At 36.1% G+C, this 27,089-nt stretch overlaps 2 protein-coding genes across 3 annotated transcripts in view; both read right to left on the reverse strand.

The window, feature by feature from the left end:
• The window catches only part of vill (villin-like), a 13,549-nt gene extending 4,517 nt beyond the window's left edge, over nucleotides 1-9,032 (reverse strand). Inside the window, exons 1-15 of one of the 2 annotated variants that reach the window (XM_024280352.2) lie at nucleotides 8,639-9,032; nucleotides 5,710-5,793; nucleotides 5,557-5,631; nucleotides 5,278-5,477; nucleotides 5,071-5,179; nucleotides 4,731-4,841; nucleotides 2,644-2,849; nucleotides 2,483-2,561; nucleotides 2,302-2,400; nucleotides 2,036-2,189; nucleotides 1,863-1,963; nucleotides 1,543-1,680; nucleotides 1,306-1,464; nucleotides 956-1,135; nucleotides 733-878 (exon numbers count right to left, since the gene is read on the reverse strand). In XM_024280352.2, coding sequence (XP_024136120.1) covers nucleotides 733-878; nucleotides 956-1,135; nucleotides 1,306-1,464; nucleotides 1,543-1,680; nucleotides 1,863-1,963; nucleotides 2,036-2,189; nucleotides 2,302-2,400; nucleotides 2,483-2,561; nucleotides 2,644-2,849; nucleotides 4,731-4,841; nucleotides 5,071-5,179; nucleotides 5,278-5,477; nucleotides 5,557-5,631; nucleotides 5,710-5,793; nucleotides 8,639-8,683 — 1,886 coding nt within the window. In that variant the 5' untranslated portion in view covers nucleotides 8,684-9,032. Of the gene's footprint in view, nucleotides 1-732; nucleotides 879-955; nucleotides 1,136-1,305; nucleotides 1,465-1,542; nucleotides 1,681-1,862; nucleotides 1,964-2,035; nucleotides 2,190-2,301; nucleotides 2,401-2,482; nucleotides 2,562-2,643; nucleotides 2,850-4,730; nucleotides 4,842-5,070; nucleotides 5,180-5,277; nucleotides 5,478-5,556; nucleotides 5,632-5,709; nucleotides 5,794-7,941; nucleotides 8,090-8,638 lie in introns of those variants that run through there. The other variant, XM_024280353.2, reaches the window with a different exon arrangement.
• Nucleotides 9,033-9,852: 820 nt separating this feature from the next.
• ctdspla (CTD (carboxy-terminal domain, RNA polymerase II, polypeptide A) small phosphatase-like a) overlaps nucleotides 9,853-27,089 on the reverse strand; it is a 37,120-nt gene continuing 19,883 nt past the window's right edge. The window contains exons 2-7 of the mRNA XM_024280673.2: nucleotides 23,528-23,694; nucleotides 20,109-20,210; nucleotides 14,041-14,097; nucleotides 12,560-12,652; nucleotides 12,286-12,471; nucleotides 9,853-10,731 (exon numbers count right to left, since the gene is read on the reverse strand). Of these exons, the coding sequence (XP_024136441.1) occupies nucleotides 10,606-10,731; nucleotides 12,286-12,471; nucleotides 12,560-12,652; nucleotides 14,041-14,097; nucleotides 20,109-20,210; nucleotides 23,528-23,694 (731 nt within the window). The 3' untranslated portion in view covers nucleotides 9,853-10,605. The remainder of the gene's footprint in view (nucleotides 10,732-12,285; nucleotides 12,472-12,559; nucleotides 12,653-14,040; nucleotides 14,098-20,108; nucleotides 20,211-23,527; nucleotides 23,695-27,089) is intronic.

Below are 27,089 nucleotides of genomic sequence, written 5' to 3' on the forward strand. Positions count from 1 at the left end.
ATTTGGCGATTTATCGCGATACTTGTATTGATTTAAAATGTTGACATGGCAATAATTCATTAATTATTTGCATTGTACTTTTGTTTTTTCCCTTTTTTTTTACTTATGCTGAAAAACATTTTATTATGGAAATCAGACAATGTTCATTGATCACTTTAAGAACAAATATTTCTTGGTTTACCAGAAGAAAAGTAACATGAATGAATTTGGGTAAAAGCAACTTGTTTTATTACAATAAATTAATATTCAGGTAGAGGTTTTTTTTGTAGATTTACTATAAAAAGTAGTAAAACATTTTTCAGGTATAGACTTATGGTATATATGGTATTTATATCGCATTGTGTCCTGAGCATCACAATACAAATACACCAATACAAACTCCTACTTCTAGTGGTCCTTTAATTACAATTATGTTATTTTTAGCCCAAATTGCAGAACAACAGTAGTTTATTGGAAATTTGCCTCTGAATTGTGGGCGGGACTGTTGGCGAAGAGCAACCCCGCCCCCCTTTCCCCTCCAAAGTAGAGGAGGCTCGCCTGATGTATTTTCTACATCACAAAAAAAATCTTTTTCAAACTGCATTTTTTGTCCTGATTCACAATAACTATGAAGAAATACTCAGAAATACAAATTCTTAATATAAGTCGTCCATCATCAGGAAACAGAACATGTTGAAAACACCAAAAACATTATTTTTACTGGAGTGGGTTTTTAAAAATTCCTGATTTGACCTTTTGTCGCTTGCGTAGGCGCTCTTTCCACCCAAAGCGACCCAGAAGTTAGCCGGCTCCTGGCCCTCCATCACCACCTGCTTGTCCTGCCTGAAAAGCACATCCCCCGTTGTTCTCGCCATCACCCTCTCATCGCCGCTGCAGCCCTGGAATGAAGCATAGAAACAGTTAGAGAATGAACACTTCTTTTGTTTTTTGTCGCGTTTGACTGCTTTATACGCACCTTTCCGTACCACAAGTAGCAGACTCGGTCTGTCTTCAGCAGGAACACATCATTGCTGTTGAGGGATGAAGCCCTCGCCGGAACTTCAGTGGCCTTGGTGTTCATCTCGGTGGTTCCTCTGACCTGGAAGAGCCTGGTGCTGCTTTCAGGGTTAACCGCGCCGGCCCGACCCGTTCCTCCCTACAAACGTGTAATACAACAGACAAAATCTCACGTTTATACTTTTATTAATCACCTATTTGCATCAAAAACATTCTAAATATCCCCTGGGGATTTTAATAACATCAGTTTTTATCCATAGGTGTGCACATGTGATCATTTTTTTCTTAGATTCAGGAACTCCTCTGTACCTCAAAGATGATGAATTTGCCTTTGAAAATGGCCAGGAAGTGACGAGGCTCCTTCCCCATGACCACTCTGACCTGGACCGGGGCGCCATGGTACTTAGAATCGACAGTCACAGCCTGGTAGGCGCACGCTGTGATCTCATCCTTAGTGGCATGACGTCCCTGAAGAACAGAGGAAAAAATAAAAATATATTTTTAGGTTTTTTTGAAAGAAAATTAAAAAAATGTGTGCAAAATTACCTGCCACATGTACAGAATGTACTGCTTCTGGTTGGATCTCAGGTATGTGTAGAGCACCAGGTAGCAGTCGCCTCCATAGAACTGTCCGTGGGTTCTTGAGTCCACCTCAACAAGCTCCAAATTCTCAATGCGCCACACCTTCAAATGATATTTTAGTCATTTATTTTTTAAAAATAAAGTTTATTAATGTTCAATTAAACCAGGGGTGTCCAAATCTATGCCTGCTGGGTTTCTTATCTCATGGATCAACCAATAAGGAGCTTCAATGGAAGGAACACCCCTGACTTAAACCAATGATACTTTTTTATAGTTTTTTATACCGTCACATCTCCAGAAGCGTCATCCACCATGCGCTGCTGAGCCGCCAGTTCAGGACGAGCGTGAAGCTCCATCACATCGAATTTTACTTGGTCGACCTTAGCTAGTAAAACAAAGACAACATTAGCAGTAATATTTTCCTAGAAATGTTTGGCTGATGTTATAATTCTATTACCTATTTTTCCAACTGTGTGAGTGCTGCCGAGCCCCTTGGTTTGTCCTTTTTCTGTCCAGGATTTGAACAACTGCTTGAACATGGCAGACTCTCCCCCCTCGCTCATCACCTCCACCCTCGTGCTGGGTGGATAGTTTTTAGCTTTAATGTAGCCCTAGAAGTGGAGAAGAAGGTGATGAAACTCACCTGAAATAATGTCTGTTTTGTTAAGTTAAAGTCTACCAAAAAAAAAAGAGAGAGATTGTGATTCAGATGATGACACTCACCATTGCTCTGTTCATGGCTTCTTGCCGCTCGACCTTTGAGGCCCGTTTGCCCTTCCAGACCATCACACTGGAGCCTTTATGGTCCACAATGTAACAATCCTGACATCCAACAAAACAAACACAATAAACAAAAATATAGGGCCTATTTTCTTCAAACTGTGCAAGAATGAAAGCAAGTCACCGAGGAGAGCAGCAGGTCTTGTGTCAGAGGCTGTGTGGCCACTTCTTGAACCACCAGATTCCCGCCGTTTTCAAAAACGCTGTAAAGCAAGAAGAGGAAACAGTTTTTTTTATTTATTTATTTTTTTTACACCACTGATGGACAGATTGTGTTCTCCATACTGGTAGAGCCGGACACTGCCGCTTTGCGACTGGTCATGCTTCTCATCAGGAATGGCGTCCCTCAGCTTGTTGGGTTTTTCTCCCAGCACTGCCGTCATGACCTTCATCAGCTCCGGGGATTCCCGCTCGCTCTCCCCCTCCACCACTCCAATCTGAGCCCGACCCCCTCGCTCCCTGTCCCGGATGTCCTGAGCCAACAGAACCGCCTGAAGAAGAAGAGGAAAAAAATGATAATCCAGATTATCCCTTGTATTATAAAATGACAAAATAAAATTTACAGATATTTACTCACTTTGTTTTTACTTGGACGAAAGTTAATTTTATCTAAATTTAAAAAAACAGCCTTATTTATACAGATATTGTTAGAACATTTTAATATAAAAATTGGAACAAACTTGCTGCTCAAACAGCAACATTTTTTCAAAGAAATCTGACTTTCTAAAGAAAATGTAAATTATTTTTTTGTCAGTTTATTATTACGCCTCAATAAAAGCTTGATAATTATTTAATGTTAAATCAACAGCACATTATGTGAAGCATTTTATCTGCTTTTGGTTGATCCTAAACAAACAAACAAACAAAAAAATTGAGATTATTACATCTATAATCTGTCATTTCTGGAATTTTTAGAACATTTTTTTCCTGGAGAATTTTGTGAACTATTTTAAAGCTGCTATGTAGATTTTTTCTTTTTATTTTTCTTATATGACTTAACAGATTAATACTTTACTTCACATTTTTTAATAATAATTTTTTAGCTAAGATTTTAACTATTTTTGCTGTCAAACCAAGTCAAGATAGTTAAATAAATTGATCTTAAACTGAAAATAAAAACTGTTTATAACCACCAGCTCAGTGGCCTTATGGAGTCCTGAGACTGGAAGGTTATGAGTTCAAATCCCGGCCGAGTCGTATCAAAGACTCTAGACTTGGTGCCCAGTGTCTCCCTGCTTGACACTCAGCATTAAGGGGATGGATTAAAAGGTTGAAGCCTCAAATTGTTCCCAAATGCAGCTGGGTCTGCAGCTCACCACTCCCACAGAGGATGGGTCAAATGCAGAGAGCGTATTTCACAAACTGAGGTGCGTGACAGCTAATGGGACTTTAAGGTTTAGCCTAAATGTGTTTTAAGAACCTCCAAGACTTTCAAAATTTACTTCAACCCCTTTTTTTTGTCTTTGATGAATAGTTAAAGATTTCTCACACTGTAAAGCTTTTTATTTGGAGATAAAAAGGCCCAAATGAGGGTTACTGTAAATTGTGAATTTAAAATATATATTAACATAAATTCTGTACTTTATCAGAAACAAGTATATTTTTAAGAAAACATTACAGATTTTCTTTTAAAAAAATTATGAGTGCATGTCTTGCATTGAAACATTTTTATTTAAAGTTCAAATTAAATCAATCCATTGATTATTCCATATTTGATCTACTGCATTGAAATAAGAGGAAACACATTTGAGTATTTACAAATACAATTTTCATTCTACAAAAAAGTAGCAAGAATTAAATCTGGCAGCAACTATAGAGATCAATCTAAGCCATAATTCATTACATTAAAAATATCAAAATTTAAAGTCTTAGTTAATGTACAAAACTACTCAAAACTGTGTGCAATATAATGTTTACAAAAATAACTAGTAATTACAACCTAAAAGGTCATGAGATTTCGTGATTACCAAAATTCAGAACAAAAATTAAAGAAAGACATATTTCAGTTCAAGGAGTTTGCATGTGAAGCAATCATTTAAATAAATAAAATAATCAGTCACATTAAATAAAACTAATGACTGTTATTTACTTACTGTAGTGGTGTAAAAAAGAAGATACCTACAAATTATTTAATTTTTTATAATATTTTTAACTGTTTTTGATGTTTACATGTTGAAAGTTATTTTGAGTAACAATGAGTACATATATGTAAATATTTGTTTGTTTTTTGTTGAATGTATGTATGTAAAAGGGACTGAAAAATAACTTTTCTCTATTTCATTTCCCCTGCATACGATGTCTTGGATACTTTTAATGTATATGTTTCCTTGTGAAAATAGAATAGAAAAAATGATGTAAAAGTTGGGGATTACCTTGAGTTTTTCTGTCCTGTTGCTCTGGGGTCCATTCCACTGCACGATGAGCTTCCCTGTGTCCAGCAGAAAGATGTCTCCGTTGTTGAAGCTGTTCCATGACACCTCCACCTGCACCAAGTCAAGCAAACTCAGCATCCCTCTTTGCATTTGTTTGAATAAACGAGGCGTTTAATGGTTAAATGTGCATGCAGTTAACACCTGCTGTGACAGCTATGGCAACAAACAAGCTGTAATTTGTTGAGGAGCGTCTCGGCAGTGTGACTGTGTGAGGCCTGAGATAACAGCAGGGAGGCTCTGTGGAGGAAGTGCCATGCAGAAAATATTCTACTCTGCAAACCTCCTTTGCTGTGACGTGCTTCTTCCCTTTCACGTGCATCAGGCGCAGGACGTTGTAGGAGTTTGTGTCAACGTGGTTGAAGCCTGAAGCCACGCCCCCTGTCTTGTAGCTGTGGAGGGGAGAGTGTACATTACCAAAGGTCAAACGCAATAAAAGAGAAGAGAATCAAGTGATCAGATAAAATAATTCAAAGTTCTGAAGTCTCACATGATTCCATTTTTAAAGTAGCTCCTGAACTGCGGGGACTCATAGCCCTGGACCTCCCTGTACTGCACCGGACTCCCGCCCAGGTACTCATCCAGCTGGGTGACGTAGATGGCCGCAGCTCCCTGCTCATCCTGGGAGGAGGAGTTCCCGATCCAGTAGTGGACATCAATGGATTGGGCTGCTCCTTTATTCTCTCGAATCTGGTGATAGTCGGGAGATGACAACAGCCTTCAAACTTTGAACTGAACCTGTAGAGTCCCAATTGGATCAAATACTTACATTCAGAACTATGTAACAGTCTCCCTGGAAGAAGTTACCAAAGGCCTTGGTTGGAACTGAAACCATTTTCATGCTCTGCATAGAACACATCACAGTAAGCTGTATTTGTTTAGAGTAAATATGATGAGTTAGGAAAGGATTCAGAGGACTTACGTTGATGGTCCATATCTGCAGGCCTGCTTTTCGACTGATATTCCTGAATGTGTCCGGAAAGTCATCCTTCATCATTGTGTTGGACTAAAAACGACAATTTTCCAGTTACGAGTCTCACTAATGTTTACCAAATGAAGTTTTCTTCAGATCAATGCAAGAAAACATGTTCCCCAAATACAATTCACAACTATACATATAATCATTTTACAATCAAGTCCATTTAAACCTGATCTTTTCAAAGAATTATGCAAGACATTTCAAAATAAAAGTGATTACTGATCTTAAAAAAAAAAGCTTGAATCATTGTTCAATCAGCTGTAACACAGCAGAGCTAGTCATAAAAGCAGCTTTAAAATTAAAATATTTACAACCAGTCATATCTACCACAATAAATGTCGTAAAAATCTATAACAGGAAATAGATTTCAAATTAAAACGCAATCATTTTCAAGGTTTCGTACATCTGCACACGGATTTGAAGACATTTAAATAACAATAAACAAAAACTTTTAACTGAATATAAGAGTATTCAAAATCTAGTGCATTTTACCAATATATTAATTACAACTTTATTATTAATAATGAGTATACTATGGGAAAATTCAGCTTTTACTTCCTTTTTTAAATCTTAAATGGGCATTATGACCCTATTTCATAAAAAAACAAGTAAATATATTCGTGTTCAAGCATTATTTAGTATTTCTGAAACAAATTAGCTCTCAAATCTTTGACTTTAAGATCAGAATTCTGACTTTAATGTTAGAATGTTGAGAAAAATTGATCAAAATCTGCTGAAAACACACATTTTTGCAAATTGAACAAAATATTTTCTATTTTGCTGAAGCTACACAGAGTTCATTTAAGGTATTTAGAGGTTTTTCACAGTTTTGATTGTTTATTTTAATATATTTGGCTCTTTTAGCACATTTTCAGCTGCTAAATTTGTATTACTTCAACTGAAATGACAGTGGAAATATTCAAGCTTTATTCAGTTGCTCTAACTTTACTTTTAAAACTAAATATATACATAAATTATGTATAAAAACACTTTTAAAAAGGTTTCCAAATATTTACTAAATAAGTAAATGTGGTGAGTTCATTCATCCAAAGACGATCCCAGTCCAATTAAAAATACGTATCTCTAGTATTACTCATCAACCATTGGAAGTGATTGCATATCAGATTGCGAAACTGTTTTGTAATCACTGTTTCTTAATGACTCCAGGGCTCATAATACAGAAACATGATAACCAAACAGGGACTCAACAGTTCACAGAAACACAGTACATCCACTCGGGCGTGATTTCAAAGCTGTACGCTGATGCAAATGCCGTTGACCACTATTTGGATCAACTGTGGCGATTCTCAGAAGAAAATATCCTTTTCCTGGTTTCCAATCCTCTGTCATTAATCATTGCAGGCTATGATTACTGACGTTAGATAGGTGATGTCCTCAGGAAATGTAATTAAAGCTGTGTTGATAACACATCTGATAAAGAGAGGAAAAGAGGCACTCCTTTGGCGGTTTGAAATATTCTTGTGGACTTGGATTCTCATTTGCAAGACAAAGGAATGAAGGACCATAGTGGAAAAAGGAAGCCATATTTTTTATGAAATATGATACTGGACTGGAGACCACACAAGGTTTGTCTTGTTGGTTTAGGACAGCAGATCTTTAGGTGTGGCTGACAGGGAATACAACATTTTATATTCACTTTTATATGTTTTGTTTAAACATAAACCCGATAATAAAAGCAAAAATCTTTTTTTTGGTTTAATTTAATGCACTTTCATTTTGATGCCTATCAAAGATTACATTTTTAGCTAAAATAGCAAATGTCGAAATGCTTTTTTTACACAAAAAATCACTTTTTTTCCTTCTGAAGCCATCTGTCACTAATGCATCTGCAATCCGATCCCAAACGAAATCCCAGAAAACTTGAACAAATGATTGATCCATTACAGAGACAGGTACAACTGGTTCCCTGTCAATTAAGCTGCAGTGTCCTTTCACTCAGCACGCACAATGACCTTTCCCCCCCCGTCACGCACGACTTGCATGCTGATGTTTGCTTTATTCCGATGAAATGATGCTGCACAAAAACATCTTTTTCTTTAAAACTCAATACAATTTCTCTGCATAAAATACATTTTCAGCTTTATTTTGCAACAAAATCAATGTCAAAAACCTGTTTTTTTAAATTGTTTACCGAATGGAAAGTTTAAGACTTACCTTGTGTTTAGCCTAACAAAAAGCTGGGCGTAACTATGTCAGCAGATTTCTGAAATTGCGTCTAAGAATTCCCTGAAAGCACAACCTCAGGCCTCTCCGACTTTGAGCGGAATGGATTGAGCGAGGCGGAGAGGGCTGAGGCGTATTTGTCTCCACACCCAGGTAGGAACACACCTGCAATTTCCTGTAGTTATATTTACCACAGCTTTAAATACGCCTGCCTCCACTGCTCCCCAGACGCAGAATTCACCAAAGATTTGAGAGAGCTGCTCTCTCTTTGGGGAATCTTCTTTCTCCATGGGTCAAATGTGATTTTTAATGAGTATAATGCTCTTAAGTGTGCAGAAAAATCCCAATTAGACTGTTATTTTTGGGCTGAGACACATACAAATGATATTTTTAAAGGGTTTCCATGGTAACTTCTCTTTGTGTGATGTAAATAAATAGAAGCACGTCCTGGCTAAATCTTTAACATAACAGAAAAAAGCTCATGCTAATCCTCCATCAAACACAAGAACAAAGAAGACCTGCTAAAACTTTAAAACTTTGAGAGTGATTCTTTATTTTCTCACTTTGCTTTCAGTGATCTCAGATGAAGGACGTGCCGATTAAGTCTTTCATTGTTTCTGTGGTTCGGTTTAGATCGCTTTGTTAACGAATTCTGCAGCTCAAGCTTCTTTGTTCAAAACGTTCCTACCTTCGACCAAGGTCCTTGGTTTTTCCATTCAGTCCTGTACTCCATAGTGACAACAGTAAAACTTTCATAAAACAGTAACTTACAGCTTCCACATATCTCAAAAAGACATAAAAAAGTGAGAAAACTTCCTTCTGCTTGATCAATAATGTCTATCCGACGCTCAAGTCAAAGCAGATGCAATGACAGGGCTTCAAGTCCACGTCGACGCTCTACATGAAGCTCCTGTGGTTGCACATTAACTCGCTCATAGTCATAAAATTAATGCCTCTGCAGGTCACTTGACTGCCAACAGCAGAGCTCAGCAAAAAGCTCCTTCAGCATTTGGTTCAGGATTAAAACTTTGAATAATAACATTGTTCTGCTGCTGAATTCGATGAAAAACTATCAAAAACTAAAAGAAGAAAGTCACATTAAATCCATGTGGATTTGAGACCTTACGTGACATTGTCCTTATCCACATGGAGATAATCTCCACTGGATGATTTCATCTGATATGAGCCGTGTGGTTCTCCAATTGAGTCCCATAAATAGGCCGTTTAGAAGTTTCTTTCCTTGACTTTGGTTCAGGTGAGAGTTCAAAAGCGGTGATTACAGCCGTATCAGTACGCCCACTTGTCGTAAACGCTCCAGAGAACGATACGCCCCTTTATGAGGATCAAACCAGACGTTTCATAGGACCTGCTGATATCAAAAAAGGCAGAGCTGCAGAACTATGACACTTAAAATGTGCATGAAGTGTGGAGGCCTTATCAAACATTTGCATGTTCACACACAACTCATAAAATAAATATCTTTTTTTTTTTTATCAATTGTTAACCGAGGTGCACTTATGAAAATAGTATTTATGGATGCTCGGTCTGCATTTATGACCCAAACTTTAGCTCTGGTGCTCAGATGGGGCTTTTTAAAAATTTATTTGACATCCTAAAGTGCACGTGTGCATTAAAGTGAATAATTTCTGTTTGCTCTAAAAGCAGAAATAAATCTGACTTTGGGTATACCCAATAAATAGGGATTATTTTTACTTTTATTTTTCAAAAATAAGACAAAAAGGTGTCCTTTTTGATGGGATTTTTCCCTAAAAACTGATTTAATAGGGGGTAATTCTACCTAAAATGTCAAAATGTGTAAATCTTATAGTGTGTGTGCACATTTGCACCAAAATCTTAAATCAGACACTTGAGTTTAGTGCAAAAGTATCAATGACAGCATTCTGACAGTGTGCAAACTTGCAGCTTTAATAATGTCATACAGTACAATTTGAACAGCATTACACCCATTTCTTCAATAAATATAGCCTCATATGGTCTAACCTAATGCTTTTCATATTTATTTTCTAACTTGACAGTCATTACTAATGTTCTTTCTTTGTTAAAAAACACAGTTCAGGCATGTGAAGATCCAGAAATCACACTGAGCTGCTAATATTTTCAGCAATTTGAATTACTTTACTGTAAATTCCCGAAATATTCAAGTCTAACAAGTTCGTTTCTAGGAATTGCTTTTGTATATATTCCGACTTAACTTCAAATGTTTACATTTTCGGAGTAAATACATAAAAATCCGCACCCATCGACCCGACACCAAACGAAATCAACACAGCAATGAAGGCACTTCATTCCATAGGAGAAGGTAACTCACAGTTGCTTGAACAAAAACGTCAGACAGCAAACAGCAGCACAAGTCAACAAAAGTCACTCATTCTGAGAAACAGCTTTTTTTTTCATCTTGGTAACTAAAATATTACTTGATAGAATATTAAAACTGTCTCTCTTTGATAGAAAAACTATGCGTTTTATTTTTAGAAACATTTAGTATGTACATACAGTAATATAATCTTTCTTCTGTAAGAGTTCTGTACAAAGAAAATCCAGCCAGGTCGGCGTTTCCTCTTCCTGCTGACCAGGTCATTAGTCTGAATCCAGGGGACGGACTAGAAGGGAGGGACCTGCTGGAGGCGCCGTCTGCTACCTGTTCCTCAGGCTCTGCAGGGGGCAGTAAACGTCCTCCTCTTTACTAAGGCCCTCAAACAGAGGGATCAGGTCCAGCAGCTCCGTGTCGGCCATGTCATCAAACCAGGACTGCACTGGGACCTGTGAGGGTCAGAGCAGCACAGAGAAACATTTACACCGAATGTTTGCATAGGAGATGAAAGAAAACCCAGCTGTTAAATGGTTTTATTACTCTCTATAATAGCTGAGTCATATTGTAAATATTATATTAGCTATTAATGGTTAAACAAAGGATCAGTCGGGCGCATTTTCACTTAAACTTTGATAGCAGTTGAGGAAAAAGAACCTATTAAAGTCCCACCCTGATAATCTTTTGATCTGTTGTAAAAGCATTCCCAGAGGTCTTTTTTTAAATTTTATTTATGCAAATTTGAACCAAAATCCTAACAACTTGTGACGCTGTTTAGTTAGGAACTCTATTTCCCATCATCCTTTTGTTTACACTCTCTACCATTAGCTTATAGCCCCTCAAAACCACAAGCTAACATTTTCGGCGCAACAAAAATGGCGAGCAATATCAGAGCTATCCAGTTGTAAACTTTACAGAAGGGTTGTCAAACTTAATCACACTTTAGGGCACGGGTCGAACAAGATAAACAATTATTGATCACATAAAGAAATGAATTGTTAAAATTTAAAATTTTACAAAAGTGACTTTTTAACATAAGTATAAATAAAAATAGACAGGAATATTATTCCAGAATAAATCAACTTAAACCTTAAATAACTTTCAATATTTTACACTCCATGAAAATATACTACGTCAAAATTTTAGAAGTTAGAAATAAAGTAAGGTTTAAAAGACCAACCTCTCAAATGTCTTTACTTGTATGTCATTTTTTTTTAAATAAAAATTTAAACTTATAAATATCCTGAAAGATTTTGCTCTTCATTGAATGTATATATCCTGTCAAAAGGATATATTACGTAGAAAATTGCTTTTTCTGGCAACAAGTGTCAAAAAAGTGTTTAAAATTCTTTCTTTTTTTTTTAAGTTACGCCGATTCTTGGTCAAAAATGACAAAGTGGTCACCTGACTCAAAGTTTTGAGCAAACATTTGCTTTTAAAATCCAAAAAGTGTGAAAGATTTTTTATTTTTTGTTAAAAAAATGTTTCTTTTTGGAATTTAAACTTCATTCTTAATTCTTGAATATATTAACAAGATAACATTGAGTCATTAATAATAATAATAATAAAAATATGAAATGATCTGGAGGGCCAGATATAATTCCCCTGAGGGCCACATCTGGCCCCCGGGCCTTGATTTTGACACATGTAGTTTAGAGTCAGATGTCGAACATGTACATGGATGCAGTTGTCTATCAGTGGATCCATCAGAATGGAGCAGAGCAGGGAGCTTGTGGCTGACCAATTAGCTTCTATGTCCCTGCTACAAGCTTTTTTTTAAGAAATACCCCTAATTTTGTTTATATGTACTCAGTCATGAGAAAAACATGTTAAATACACCAAAAACACTTTTTTTTTATTGAAGTGGGTCTTAAAATGTATTTTAAATCTGTATTTTTTTCGCAACTGCAAAAGGTTCATATTTATAGCTAAAAAAGGCTCTTCTTATCATCAATGAAAAAAAAAAAAAAAAAATCAAAGGAAATGGAGGCTAAAGAATGACTTACTGCATTCTCGGGGTGAAAAATGTAGGAGGCAGGTGAGTTGTCCACGATGATGACTTTACTCAGCTTACGGCCCAGCCGGCTGAGGTCCTTCACGTAGTTTCCTCGGTGGAAAACACAAGATTCTCTGAAGAGTCGAGCGCGAAACACCCCCCACTGGTCGAGAAGGTCTGCCACCGGATCGGCATACTGAACAAATTATTAAAGATTCAAAAAATCAGAATGAATGCAAACCTAAAAGTGTCGTTTAAGCAAAGCAGGACTGCAGAGGAGTGACCTTGGCTAAACTGGCTGTGAAGAGGACACACTCAAATAACTCCCCCATCTTTTGGAGAAATTCGTCCACATGAGGCCTCTTCAACACGTACACCTGAAACAACACAAAGATTGATTTAATGATATTTTTCTGATACAGGATAACAATTAACCTTTAGCGCATTTCTTTTTGTTTCAAAGACTAATATGATGTCACCCATTTCATGAGAAATTCAAGCATTTTATATGAGTTTTTATGAATCCACAGAAGTCTGAGAATGAATTTGAAAAAATAATTAATTAATTCTCTACGGCTGTAATATACTTTCAGCCTCTGGGTGGTGCTGTTAGCACTTTCTTTGCCTGCAACTACAGGTGAAACAACCCACAAGCGAGTCAGTCCTGGGCTTTTTTTTCGTGTTAGAAATTCCCAAGAGTCTTCACAAAAAAAAATATTGTATTTGTCCCACAGACTGGGATCCCATTTAGAATTTGGTTCTTTTGGCGAAAAAGTTCGGGTGCCTCTGTTATATTGCATTTGCAATTTTGCAGTCCTTTCCGAATCTACAACTACAAATTTCCCAGAAGTTTTTGCGAAAAACCAAAAACAATGGCAAATATAGACCACAATGCATTGTGGTCAAACAATTTTTGTGTTTCAATGTAATTTTTGAGTAAACCATCCACATTTTCATCATCAGAACACAGTAGATTCATAAATAGACGTTGTGAAATGTTTGTATTAATTAGATTTTGCCTTTGTGAAATCCAGCGTTTAAAAAAATAAAAATAAAAGTATTCCTTTCAAAATTAGATATCCCTGCACTTTATAGTTTTTTTTAGTAATTAAGATAAGGGTGGGAATTTGGAATCTCCCTGTGCTGGTCCATAGCCCGGAAAAATCTGAAAGGAACAACATCACACTTGGGAGGGTAGTTAGCTGTTAGCTTTAGCTCCCAAAATGATCCCCGTCTACTGCTCTTCATCGTCCTCAGTTGGCCTCTGTGGTTCAGGTACTGGTTCCGAGCGCAAGTAATCAAGTATAGGCCACATCCGATGCAGAAAGCCTATCCTGGATTACTTGAACCCGGTTCCAGCAGCATCTTTTTCATCACTCAGGACAAAACAAGAGGCTTCCGCTGTAAACAAACAAAAACAGCTCATCTTCTGAGTCATTTCTTGCATTAGTTCTCTATCTCCAGCTCACACACAGAAACACATTCTTATTTTCTCTCTGGGGGTATTCATTTCTTCTGCACAGCTTCTTCAATATGCTTTGGGGCATTTGTGGTGACACACAAGCCATTTATCTTTACGGACAGCAAGGGCGCAGAGGATAAAAGCAAAACCACTCAGTCTTTTAATGCCTCCTTGATGTGTAATAGCTGTGAGATAACACGGAATTATGGAAACAGGCTAAGAAAATGGAGTCAAGCACTCTGGTGGGATCCCCTATAAATTAAAACATTATGATATTGAAGAGTGCTTGTAGAAGTCCTTTACCTGATGAACAGTGCCATCAATTTCCACTGGAACGATGAAGTCTGCATTGCTGATGGGCTGCAAAACAAACAAGGAAAACAATTAAGTCTTTTTCGCTGCTCCGTTTGCAAGGAAACGACACAACCGCACACCCACGGTTCCTACAAAAAAGAAAGTATAACAGTCCTGCAAAGTGCCCCAGGCTAATGATGAAGGCTCACAGTACTGTCTCCCTCTGCTCAGGCACTCTCAGAGTGTTAAATAAAAACCAGACGAGGGACTCGGGGGAGAAACCTGGAGAGGATGACACACGAGGAGGCTGACAGGAGGAGGCTGCCGTTCTCTCTGTGTGACTTGTGTCAGTTTGGAAAACAAGAAAGAGGAGAGGAGAAGTTGTGAGAGGAAGAGGAAGCGAGATGCTGGAGTGGGAGGAAGATGAGCGAGGATGAAAGGATGAGGTGGGAGGCACGGCGCTGTCATTTTTGGAGGAAAAAAAGATAATAAAGAGGTAAAAAAGCGTCTATTCTAGAGCCCACCTGTTCGGATTAGTTTCTTTAAAGAAAGTAAAAAGGAATTTGTGTCTCTTTTTTATTTTTTAAGACAAGATGTAGCATTTTTATAAGATTAAGTCTCTTTTCTTTGAATATTATTCAACGGTTGTATTAAAGCTTGATGTATAAATGAAGAAAGTCTGCCTAAAGAGCCGAAATTATGTTATTGTTTTACATAAAATGTCACATTATTTTTGAATAAAAATTAAAATAATAGCTAAAATTATTCTAACGGAATAAGTTTATATTCATGGAGTGTACTGGTGATTTTGTTGAATTTTAATTTTAATCTTAAAAAAAAAAAGTAAGCTCCTTTTGCTTAACAAATTATTGGCGTCAAGGTCAAAGAATTTTTTTTAACTCTTTACACCAAAAAAAAAAATCCCTAAACTGAAATCTATAACTATTTATGTTACAAGAATGTTTAATTTTATTAAAATAAAACAAAAAAATGAAGCAGGAATTGGGGTAAATAAAAGAGAAGCAAAATTAAAATAAAAAATAGTGGTAAGTTTTCTCTTAGATATAACATTTTTTTTATTAATTTAGACCAAAACTCCACTAATATCCCCACTAAATCAAACAAATAAGCAGTCTAAAAGCATTAGATCTGATTTTTTGTTAATTAAATGCAGCTTTTTAGAAACTTTAACGATATTAGAATTGTAATACATGCGCATATTGTTGTAAATTTGTCATTTTTTGTTATTAGAGTGTAAGAGCAGATTCTCTCTAAACCCTTTAAATCATAATTCTTCTTCATCCCACTGTGTGTTCATGCTCTCATCTGCTCTTCAGAGAGCAGAAATCTTTAGTCAGAAGGTCAAGTTCAATCCAATCCAGCAGAGGGGGTGTTTGCTGTATTAATTAAGTGCAGCAGTAAATCTCCTACTTATTGTTTTTTTTATAATAGTTTCATTTGACCTGTGTGGACTCTCTGATTTAATCTGCATTTTAAAGCTACTTTTTACTTTAGTTTGAGTGCTTAGAGAGCAGAAAATTCCGACTGAATGTATTTTAAACCTTAAACAGCCTGGTATACATTAGACAAGGCGTAGACAAACTTGTGGGCCACAATGGGTTCTAAAACTAGCTTGAAGTGTGAGAAAGAAAACAATCTGGAGAAAATCATGTTTTTTATTTCATTTAAAAACTGTGCTTTTTGTTCCCATTTTCTTGCCAATTGCACCAATTGGTTAATGTCTTTCAGAGAAGTAAAACACACTTAGAGACTCAGGAAAACACTGTGTTTTTTGTCTTGGAATGATAAAAAAAAAAAAGATTAACTCGAAAAAAAAAAAAGCGAAATGTAGGACTGGTAACATATCAACTACAGATCCCATATTGCAACACTTCACACAAGTTTCTGCAAAATGTTTTTTTCTAACGTTTATTAATAATTTTTGAGAGGATATATTTTTATCGTGAAAAGAGTTATTTAAGGTTTAAGTTGATCTATTCAGAAATAATATTTTCTGTCTATTTTCATATTTATACGTTTTGTTTTAGTTTGCTCAATAAAAGTTAATCCTGTTCGGCCCATAATCTTGAGCGTGTTTTGGATTTTGGCTCCCTGAGTAATCGAGTTTGACAATCCTGGGAAAATATAAAACATTAATATGGATTATTTATATAATTAATTTCAGTTTGGCGGGACAGAATAAATGATTTAAGGGGTCGCATATATATCCTGGGCCGTAGTTTGCCCACCCTTGCACTAGACAGATGGAATAAATATTTTCTGTTGCTTCTTTTTCAAGTTAAATAGGAAATAGAAATTTCTTAGATTGCAGTAAATGTGGAGGAAGTCAAATTAATCCCCAAAATACTTGAGCAGGAAATGTGTGGTATCCATAGAGATGCAGACAACCAACACTTAGGCAATATAAATTCATCTGACAACAGAATTAAAAGGATAAATAATAAAAAACTTGTAGTTAAATTAAATATTTAATAAATAAACAACTATAGTCTTATGGTTTAATCATTATCAGAATTTTTTAATGTATTTCTAAACACAAAAAAACATGTAATTTACTTTTTCTTAGATAATCAGCTTTAAAATACCCTGGCTATTTCATGGAAGCTGTTAAAGGAGAAAAATCTTAAATAACATTTTAAAGAACATTCATGCAGCTTAGTGGTGATGTTTTCTGAGATGCAACACTTGCAGCATCTCTTAAAGAAGATAATTTAGAATGCAATCGATGGCAAACAGTGACAGGCTAGTTTAGACCCAAAAATACGCTCTTAATCAAGGAGAAAGTGATGTTTTCTATTATGTTCTCATCCAATCCCCAACTAGCAAACGTAAATCGTTATAGCCGAACATTACACTTTAAAAAAAATGTAGTGTTGAGAGCAATTCCAAAAAGACTAAAAAAGGTGTTTTTGCTTATTATTTGCGTAATTAAAATGCTAACACAATGTTTTTTTTCTCTGTTTTTGAAGCATAAATGAAAGAAATGCCATTTTTGAAGCACAGAATGCTGTTATTTCAGGTACTTTGTCATATCAGACACATAACACATTTAATTCCAGGGCAGCTTAGGAATTATCTACTCATCCGTAACATGCAGGATAAAGCACAGAGTATGGGATGTGTTACATAACGTTTCTTTTTTAGTCTATGCCCATCTGTGCTTCATCTGCGTCCTCTTTCTGTTGTTTTTTGCCTCCTTTCATTTATTGTCCAGTTCCAGCGTTTCGGAAAATAACATGCTTTATTATTTTTTTTTGCCAATTCCACGTTCATGCTGCAGGAAATCCTGCCAGGGCTTAATAAAAGGAATAAAAATGCTGCTTTTTTTGCTTTTCTCCCAACAGATTTTCATTAATTGTGCTGAATAAAATCATTCTGCTCTGTGTGCTAATCTCTTAAAGGAGAGGATTTTGAAGGACTGAGCGCTTGGTGTGCTCTGCCTTCATCAAAAGAGAGAGGAAAAAAAACATGCTGCTGGGTAAGTTTTGACTTGTTTTGACAGAGAAGGGGGAAAAATTCTTAGACTATTTGAGCAGATTCAGAGAAATTCATCCCACAGCGTTTCATGGAAACTGTAAACTGTAGCAGACACACCCAAAACGAGACCAAGTTACTTGATCAACACGGCAAAAGACATATTTATTCTTTTCTTGCTGCACATTATTTGATCAAATTTGTAGCTGCATGAAAATTGAGTCATTCTTATATTGCATTTATGAGAATTTAAAGTAGTTTTAGTCTGGAAAATGTGTTTTAACCCTTCACCTTTTTGAGCTTTTTATTTTCTACTTTACCATCTTCTCTAATAATTTATATTTAAAACTGTTTTTATAGTAATACTTGATATTTTTTACACATTTTTTATAACATTATACAATAATTCCACAATGAACCAAAAATTTGCAAATTTTTTACAACAAATTTTAAGATCAAACAGTTTATATGTTCTACAACAGATATCAAACATATAGAGACATAAAAAAATGTGTAAATCCTAAAATAAAGGTAAAAAAAAATGATAAAACTGTTAAAAATGTATTTTCCAGAATTTATAAATCACTTTAGGTTTCATTTAGTTCAATATTTTAAGTAAAAAAAATAAGACGAGTACAAATAGCTGCAAGGTATTCATGTAACTAAATCCAGATTTCTTACAAATACAGTTATATTTGCCCTAAAACATCAGTTTTCTGTTTAGATTATTCACAACTCAAACCCTGAAGATAACAGAATATGTTTTAGGCTATTTTATGATTTGGCTACGATAACATTCATCTTCCAGACCGCTGCTTCCCTTTCGGGGTCGCGGGGGTGCCGGAGCCTAACCCGGCTACTGAAGGGCGAAGGCGGGGTACACCCTGGACAGGTCGCCAGTCTGTCGCAGGGCCTCAATCACACACATTCACTCTCACATTCACACCTAGGGGCAATTTAGAGTCACCAATTAACCTATGAAGCATGTTTTTGGACGGTGGGAGGAAGCCGGAGTCCCCGGTGAAAACCCACGCATGCACGGGGAGAACATGCAAACTCCACACAGAAAGGTCCCAGCCGGGATTCGAACCGGGGCCTTCTCGCTGTGAGGCGAGAGCGCTAACCACTGCGCCACCGTGCAGCCCGGCTACGATAACATATTTTTTGAAATTTCTTCTCATAAGTCACCTAACTTTTAACCTTGCTGCTCTGAGGCCTGTACTCTGTGGGACGGTCAACATATTTCAGGACATATATGTAATGCATGTGTAGAGTTGGGGGAAAAAAATAAAAAAAATCACATTGTCTGATTTTTTTATGAATTTATTTGCAAATTATGGTGGAAAATGAATATTTGGTCACCTAAACATGCAAGATTTCCTGTATCTTCTTCTGTATGAGGATCCTCTGTCCTTCACTCGTTACCTGTATTAATGACACCTGTTTGAACTCGTTATCTATATAAAAGACACCTGTCCACAACCTCAAACAGTCACACTCCAAACTCAACTTTGGTCAAGACCAAAGAGCTGTCTAAGGACACCAGAATCCAGAATATTGACCTGCACCAGTCTGAGAAGACTGAATCTGCAATAGATAAGCAGAAACACCAAACCTTCAGTAAAACATGGGGGTGGAAGCATCATGTTTTGGGGCTGTTTTTCAGCAAAGGGACCAGGACGACTGATCTGTGTAAATGAAAGAATGAATGTGGCCATCTATGGTCAGATTTTAAGTTAAAACCTCCTTCCATCAGCGTTGAAGATGAAACATGGTTGGGTCTTTCAGCATGACAACCATCTCAAACACAGTGCTGGGTAACGAGGGAGTGGCTTCATGAGAAGCATTTCAAGGTCATGGAGTGTCCTAACCAGTCTCCAGATCTCAACTCCATTGAAAATCTTTAGAGGGAGTTGAAAGTCTGTGTTGTCCAGCAACAGCCCCAAAACCTCACTGCTCTAGAGGAGATCTGCATGGAGGAATGGACCAAAATACCAGCAACAATTTGTGAAAACCTTGTGAAAACTTACAGAACATGTTAGACTGCTGTCCTTACCAACAAAGGGTATTTAACAAAGTATAGTTGACTGTTTGTTATTTACCAAATACTTATTTTCCACCATAATTTACAAATAAATTCTTTAAAAATCAAATAAAGTGATTTTCTGGATTTTTTTCTCATTTTGTCTCTCATAGTTGAAATTTATCTATGATGAAAATTTTAGGCCTCTCTCATCTTTTTTAGTGCACAATTTGTGGCTGAATGAATACTTTTTTGCCCCACTGTGTGTGAAAAATAAAATTTAAATGTAAAACTTGAATTTGAATATTTATTTTTGCTGTAGTTTAGAGATTTAGAATAACATAAAGTTGGGATAAAAAATGAAATACGCAAAGATTAGAGTAGGTGGAGTTTTTCGTGGCCCAAAAAAGACTGAAAACATATTCTTCTTTTAGCTTTTCTTAGCTAAAAAGTTAATTTTATTTGCAAAAATCCCTTTTGAACCAAAGTGATTTCCATGACATCTACATTAGAAAGACAATTATAAATAGTAGACACGTGGAAGGGTAAATTACTATACCTTAAAGGAGCTGTGTACGAGGGTTTCATCCAAGTCAATCACCACGCAGTTCTTGTCGTAGTCTGCTATACTGACCTCTGGCAGCAGGAATTTGTCTGGAGGCTGCAGAAAAAGAAAAAAAATTACATTGAAGACATAATAGATGCTGTAGCATTTATTCCAACACACTCACCCTGAGGGTGTTGGACAGAATGGCCTTCACTGCAGTGCTGAGGCTTCATAATGAACTAATAAAGAATAATTGTCCTTATTAAGTGATGTAATGTCAAATTAAGACGATTTTATACCAAAAAAGCTGAAAAATTGAGGACTTTTAAACAACACAAATATAACTTTATATTTTAGAACCAGTCAAATATTTTATTTAAAGCCCATATTTTTGTTGTTAGATCCGCGTCTTTGTTCCTGCTGATGTTCTCCGGATCGTCTCACGCTGATGAGGTTCAGAGTTCGGGGAAAGGAAAAAAAAAAAAAAAAGTGCTCACGCCGTTTGCCAAGCAGGCTCTGGGTTACACACAGGCACTGAGCAGATGGTCTGGCCATAGGGGGCACTCACACTTCATTCACATCAGCGTGTTAACACACACACATATGTACAAAGGTGAACACAAGGACTCTGTCGATCTTAAACATGAGCTGCTTCTGAGTATGCCAAGCATTTCCTGCATGTCTCTGAATGAAAGCGTCTGGCTGTGTTTACCAGACTTAAGCGATGAAGAAGAAGAGGAGTGAGGATGCTGATGAAGCCCTCAGCTCAGGATGGATGCTAAAAGAGTCGGTTTGGTCACAGAAATGTTCACTTTTTGGATTCATTTTATTAAAAAAGAACCCTTTTCCCATAACAGTAAAAAACTTAACAGAAAACTTTGACGGAATCACACATTTACTGAAAAACGTGAAAGTTCTGTCATTTTTTACACTTGAAGTTATTAGTTTTTATCAAATTACAATTTTCAAATTTTCTTAAAAATTTAATTTGATAAAAAATAATATTTTAACTTATGTTAATTGATCCAATTTTTGACTTTTTACAGTGTTTGACATATCCTCCTTTTTTTAAAGGGCAAATTTGAAAATAAAATGTGCTGTTTAGCCTCTTAAATGAAGGTCTCCACATATGACGATGACACTGTGTTATAATTAATAATAAAAAAAAAAAACTATATTAATCCCAAAGAGGAAACCTGAAATATCCTTTGTAACAATCATGCAGAGATTTTTGGGATAAAAATAAAAGTAAAGAAATTTTAAATAACTTACAATAAAACATTCTTCATGTATCAGTTTTTCCATTATTTTTTGTCATTAAGACTAAACCAGGAAAACATTTCAAGAATCTAGTAGAGTTAAAATATATTTGTAGTTTATTTTATATTCCTATATATGACAAAAAATATGTTTTCTTCTCATACTAACCTGTTTTACAATATGGAAAATCTAAAATAAAAGTTAATAAAAACACAACATAAAAAAGGTGTTTAAAATTATTTAGATGAATAAAATCACAAAAGAAACAGAAATTAGTAATTATCCGGACTGGAGTTTTACTTAAATTGTCATATTTTTTAGGCTGCATAACAATTGAATTAAAAATATGAAAAAAATCAATATTTATTGATTGTTAAATTCAGGATTACAAAAAATTATGACATTTTAATGCATATTTTTTTGGAAAATATGTGTGTGTTATGTATTATCTATTTTTTTTGCTGTTTTTGTGAAATTTTATTAATTGGTTAAAGGAAAGTTTTTAAAAAAACTTTAAAAAAACATTAAATCTTAAGAAATTTGAGATATTAATAAAAAGTATTTTTACCTTTTCTGTTATTGTTTTAAAGCCTAAAAAATCAACACAACTGCAGGCTCTTTGACTTAACCGTGGAATTTTATCACAATTTTACAGAGACAAGTATTTGAATCTCTCCGCATGGCTCAGGTCCCTCCACAAACACGAGGACTCGGTGCCGGACTCGCAGGGAAGTGTCTGCTGGGCGGTGCGGTTAAAACTTAGCTGCCGTTTGCGGTGCTGTGAGTGTGAATATTTTAAATTAAAGAAAGCCACAGGAATCACACCGAATCCAAAATAGCTTCTTCTTGATTTCCTCTGTACCGCCCCATGATAGTGAAACAAACTAAATGTAGTTAATCGACCACCAATCGCAAAATAGTTATTTAATTAGTCTCAGTGAAGAGAAAAAGATGATTTAATTAAGACCTCTAGGGTAAAGTCATCCATTTGTTAACACAGACTGAGTCTAAAAATGGAAAAAAAGCCTCAAACAAATAATCTGATGATAAATGGATTAGTATTATCAGCTGCATCAATAGAGAAAGCGGTACAAAGCAAAGCAATGTGATTAAAAAACAAAAATCCTATTGAAGACAAACAACCACATGCAGCTAGAATGATGAAGCACAGCGAGAAGAGGAGGCATCAGAAGGAGGCAGTACATACGCAGACTATAGGGATGCTCTGGATGTGATCACACTGAAGACAGAAAGAGAAAAAAAGAACCAACGGCGCCGTAATCAACAAATCTACACAGAAAGATGGAGACGGAGAAAAGGTGCACGCACAACAAACAGAGCTGCCATAGTAACAAACACGGCTGGCCACAAATCCAGCAACAGTACGCGGCGGGGCGGGCCTGCGGGCGCCGTCCCATCTCAGAAATCAACCTCACACTATAACAAGGCTTTTGAAGGCGAGGTTCACCGGGTTCACTGTAAAAAAAAAGCTGATTTGTTAGGGAAAGGTCTGCAGCAAGTCAGCGCCGACCACATGTGTGGCGTATTTTAAGGGCCATAAATTCCTCCCCTGAATGAGAGACATTTACAGGTAAACAGGAGTAGAAATGTGATATAATTCGGCTCCATTTTTAGCCGAGTATGTTTGCAGAGGAGCGCTGGGGTTTGGGGCCTTCTCAACCGCCGGAGACTTTTCTTCGCATTTCCTAAATACATTGGTTAACATGTGTATGAGAAGAGGGGGAGGCGTGGGTGCCAGGCAATCCATCATAGCAGACAAACACAAGGCCCACTTTATGGAGATTACAGAAGCCACAGTTGGAATGCATGTCTGTGTCCTTACATGTGTTGTCATGGTGAGATTTCTGCACTTTTTTCACCCCAGAAGGAGTTAGAACGCCCTTGGAGCTGCAGTGTGTTGTGCTGTGCACGTCTGTGCGCATGGGTAGATATCGAAGAATGCAGAATGGGAAGCAAGCCCATATTTTCGAGCAGCGGATGGTAAACAACCTCTGGGTTCAATGGGTTTGAGGCAGCTGGAAAAAGTTGAGCGCAGCGCCTCAGCTCACTGCAGGAGGAGGCAAACTAAAAAAAAAAAAGTTCAAACTACCCCTTATAAAATATCAACAAATACGCGGTAAATTGGACTAAATGGTTGAAGTGAGTTTTACCTTGGGAGGGCTGCCGTTCTCCTCTGGCGGTGGGGGCAGAGAGAGTGTCTTGTTGTTGGTGGATGGTCGCTCCGCGTGGTAGTCATTGTAGTTTCGGAAGCAGCAGAAGAAAGGGCTGAAAATACTGCGACTCCGGTGCTTCTTTAAGCTGCTGTTGGACTGCGAGACTGAAGAAAAGAAAAATAGAAACAAATCTTGTATTAAGGATTCATTGATTGATTGAATTCATTTAACGTTCAAACACAAAATATAATTTTTAACCCTTTAACTACCGTAAAAAAAAAAAAAAAAAAAATGAGGGGCTCTGTAACATAAATTTGAATAGTTACTATCCAGAATTTTTTTTTCTTACTTTAATTTTTACCTTAAAAAAGTAATGATTAGTAACATGGTGCACACCAGATAGTAGCAGTTTTTTTTTTTTTTCAAAAAATGTAATAAAAATAATTTTCTGGTTACTAATTGATGCACACCAGTTACTATCTGGTGCACACCCATTACTAACAAGAATTCTTTCTTTTTTATTATTTTAATATTTTTCTCTTTAATGTCCCTTTAGGAAGGCCCCGGTTCGGATCCCGGCTGGGACCTTTCTGTGTGGAGTTTGCATGTTCTCCCCGTGCATGCGTGGGTTTTCACCGGGGACTCCGGCTTCCTCCCACCGTCCGAAAACATGCTTCATAGGTTCATTGGTGACTCCAAATTGTCCCTAGGTGTGGATGTGAGAGTGGATGTGTGTGTGATTGAGGCCCTGCGACAGACTGGCGACCTGTCCAGGGTGTACCCTGCCTTCGCCCATCAGTAGCCGGGATAGGCTCCGGCACCCCCGCGACCCCAAAAGGGAAGAAGCGGTCAAGAAGATGGATGTCCCTTTAGGGGCTCCGTACCTTGGGGAGTAATACACACAATCAAATTTTTAAAAACTTTTTTTCTAAATGTTTCCCACCGTTTGGTTGAGCAGGCAGTTAAAGGGTTAAATAAATTGATGAACAGAAAGCGATTAAGTGCACAAAAAAGCAAAAAAAAAAAAAAAAAAAACTTTAGTTGCAAAAAACGTATATGAACCTTTAAGTAATACATGGATTTCTGCATGAATTTGTCATAAAATATGTTCTGACCTCGTCTAAATCAACAGATAACAAACGTCTTCCTAAACTAATGAATCACAAAAAAAATTACGTTTTTGTGTGTTTTCATATGACAGGGCAGCTTTCGGAGGACTTGGGGATCACATATTTTCACCATCCGACACATGTTTTGTTCAATAAAACAAGAAAACTTACAATTTTTTGTGTTGTATTTGTTTTTTTTTTTTATCTAGTGATGTGACTTTGATGAAGATAAGAACATAATTTATGACTAATTCATGCAGACCTCCACGTAAACTCAAGGGTTTTGCATATTTTTGAATTTTTTTATCTTTTGTCCAATAAAAAACAAGACTTACATTTTTTGTGTTGTATTTGTTCAATAAAACTAAGATCAGAACATTTTATGACACATTCATGTAAAACTCCAAGTAAACTTATCGGGTTCACATACTTATTATTCCAACTGTATATTTTATGCACACATTTTTCCACAATTTTTCACATAAACACAAAACAATTAAAGAAAAAACATCACAAAGTCCTGATTGTTCGTACATTATTCGATTAGTCTTCTCATTTTTTAATTTATATGTTTCCTGAATGTTCAGTTTGCATTCCATATTATTTCACATCCTCACCCCACAACACATTATCCATACAAGGTTGTTTTTAAGTGAATATTCTTCTCTATACTAATAGAGTTTTTGCATGTTCAGTGGGAGGTTTTTTTTTTATATAAATTATTTTTATTGCATTGTATTCTATTCTATCTGTAACCAGAAACATGCAGAAAAATTAGAAAAGAAAGGGTGTTATTTAGTATTGCATTAAAAAAAAAAAAAAAAAAAAAGATCAATAGCATCTATTACATGATATTGCTTTGAATATCCAGCAGATTAGGGATCATTTACTCCATGTATGTTAGACTAAAAACAGCATTTTAACTTCTTCATGTTGATTTTTATCCTTAAAGACAATTTTTAATGGTTTGGAATAAAAAAGGCTCAAGAAGACCTAGCAAAAACATACTTATTATGGGGCAGCATAATATTTTTTGTTTATTTTTCCGTTTTTGAAGGTTGACTGGAACTCTTGTTTCTAGATTTAGATATACATTATAACATTTCTTGTTAAGTAAAAATTACTTGCTGCTTGGACAAATACATTTCCTACTTTCAAATGATTTTTTTTTCTTAACCGTTTAACAACCCCAAAATGACAAAATAAATAAAACATTTTTCCTGCTTATTGCCTTGAGGAAGTAATACACAATCGAGGTTTTTAATACATGTTTTCCAAATGTGCTCTATTATGCAGGCAATTTCCTATTTTAGGCTACTTCTTTAATCTTTAATTGTGAATGCACACACAATAAATGTGCGTTTTCAAATAATCACTGTTTTTGAGGCATAAGTACCAAGAAGAAAGACGTGTGATGCTCAGAGTTGCAGAAAGGCTGCATTTTCTATGCATCATCACATCGTTGTGACAAGAGCAGCTGAGATTTATGTTGTCATGCAGTGAGGCATCATGTAATGAGAAACAAAGAACATCAGTCGGCCCTCTACAACACAGCCTAATAAATAGACATAAAAAAGAGGTTAATATATGCTGAATAAAACTGCATACAGGTGCCTTTGAGCCAAAACCTTCAGAAGACTTTTAAGGGATTATTAATACTGAGGAATTCCACAGAAAAATAAAGTATGTATTTTTTTCTGTTTACATTTTTTGCATCTAAAATAAAATTTAAAAAAAATCCTTCAACTGGGTGTTAAAATTAAGTCAAATTAATCATATAGCATAAACAGTTTCTATCATTGCATTTGATTTTTCAAAATAAAACAAACAAATGAATCGCACAAGCAGTGTTTGATATGTGATTTTCCTGCGAAAACATATAAATGCACGTAAATGTGAGTTTCAGGCTTGAAAAAGCCAAGTTAATTGAAAAAATTGATCATTGTAACTCGTATCCGGATGGAATTCTATGACACCAAGTCTTTCGTATATCGGAATAGAGCTGTGAATGAAAGAGCCTGGAGCAAGATTTGCAAGATTTACACAACTTCGTCATTTCACACCAAATCTCTTCCAAACGTAAATAGCAGACATGCGCTAGTACGGTAAAAAAAAGCAAATGAAGAAGAAGCCCCTCCCTGTTTGTCCAGTGTGAACACCGTTAAATGCACAATACGTTTTTATGCTAAATTGAGTTGTTTTTTTTATACTTAGGTTACATTTTTTTACCTTGTTATTCACACATTACTGAATTCACATTTCCAGACTAGATAAAACCAGTTAGTTGAAGCGACAAGGACCAAATCAGTACTGAAAAACAAAGCCATAAACTATCGTATTGGCAGGGACGTGGACACTGACCACTCAAGAGGTTTGGTGAAGACGACCTTTTAAGGTATTAAAGATCGCTTTTCCTGACAAACCTGAAGCCACACATGACCCGCCTCGAG

The sequence above is a fragment of the Oryzias melastigma genome, linkage group LG20 (assembly GCF_002922805.2).
Source record: "Oryzias melastigma strain HK-1 linkage group LG20, ASM292280v2, whole genome shotgun sequence".
Classification (NCBI taxonomy): Eukaryota; Metazoa; Chordata; class Actinopteri; order Beloniformes; family Adrianichthyidae; genus Oryzias; species Oryzias melastigma.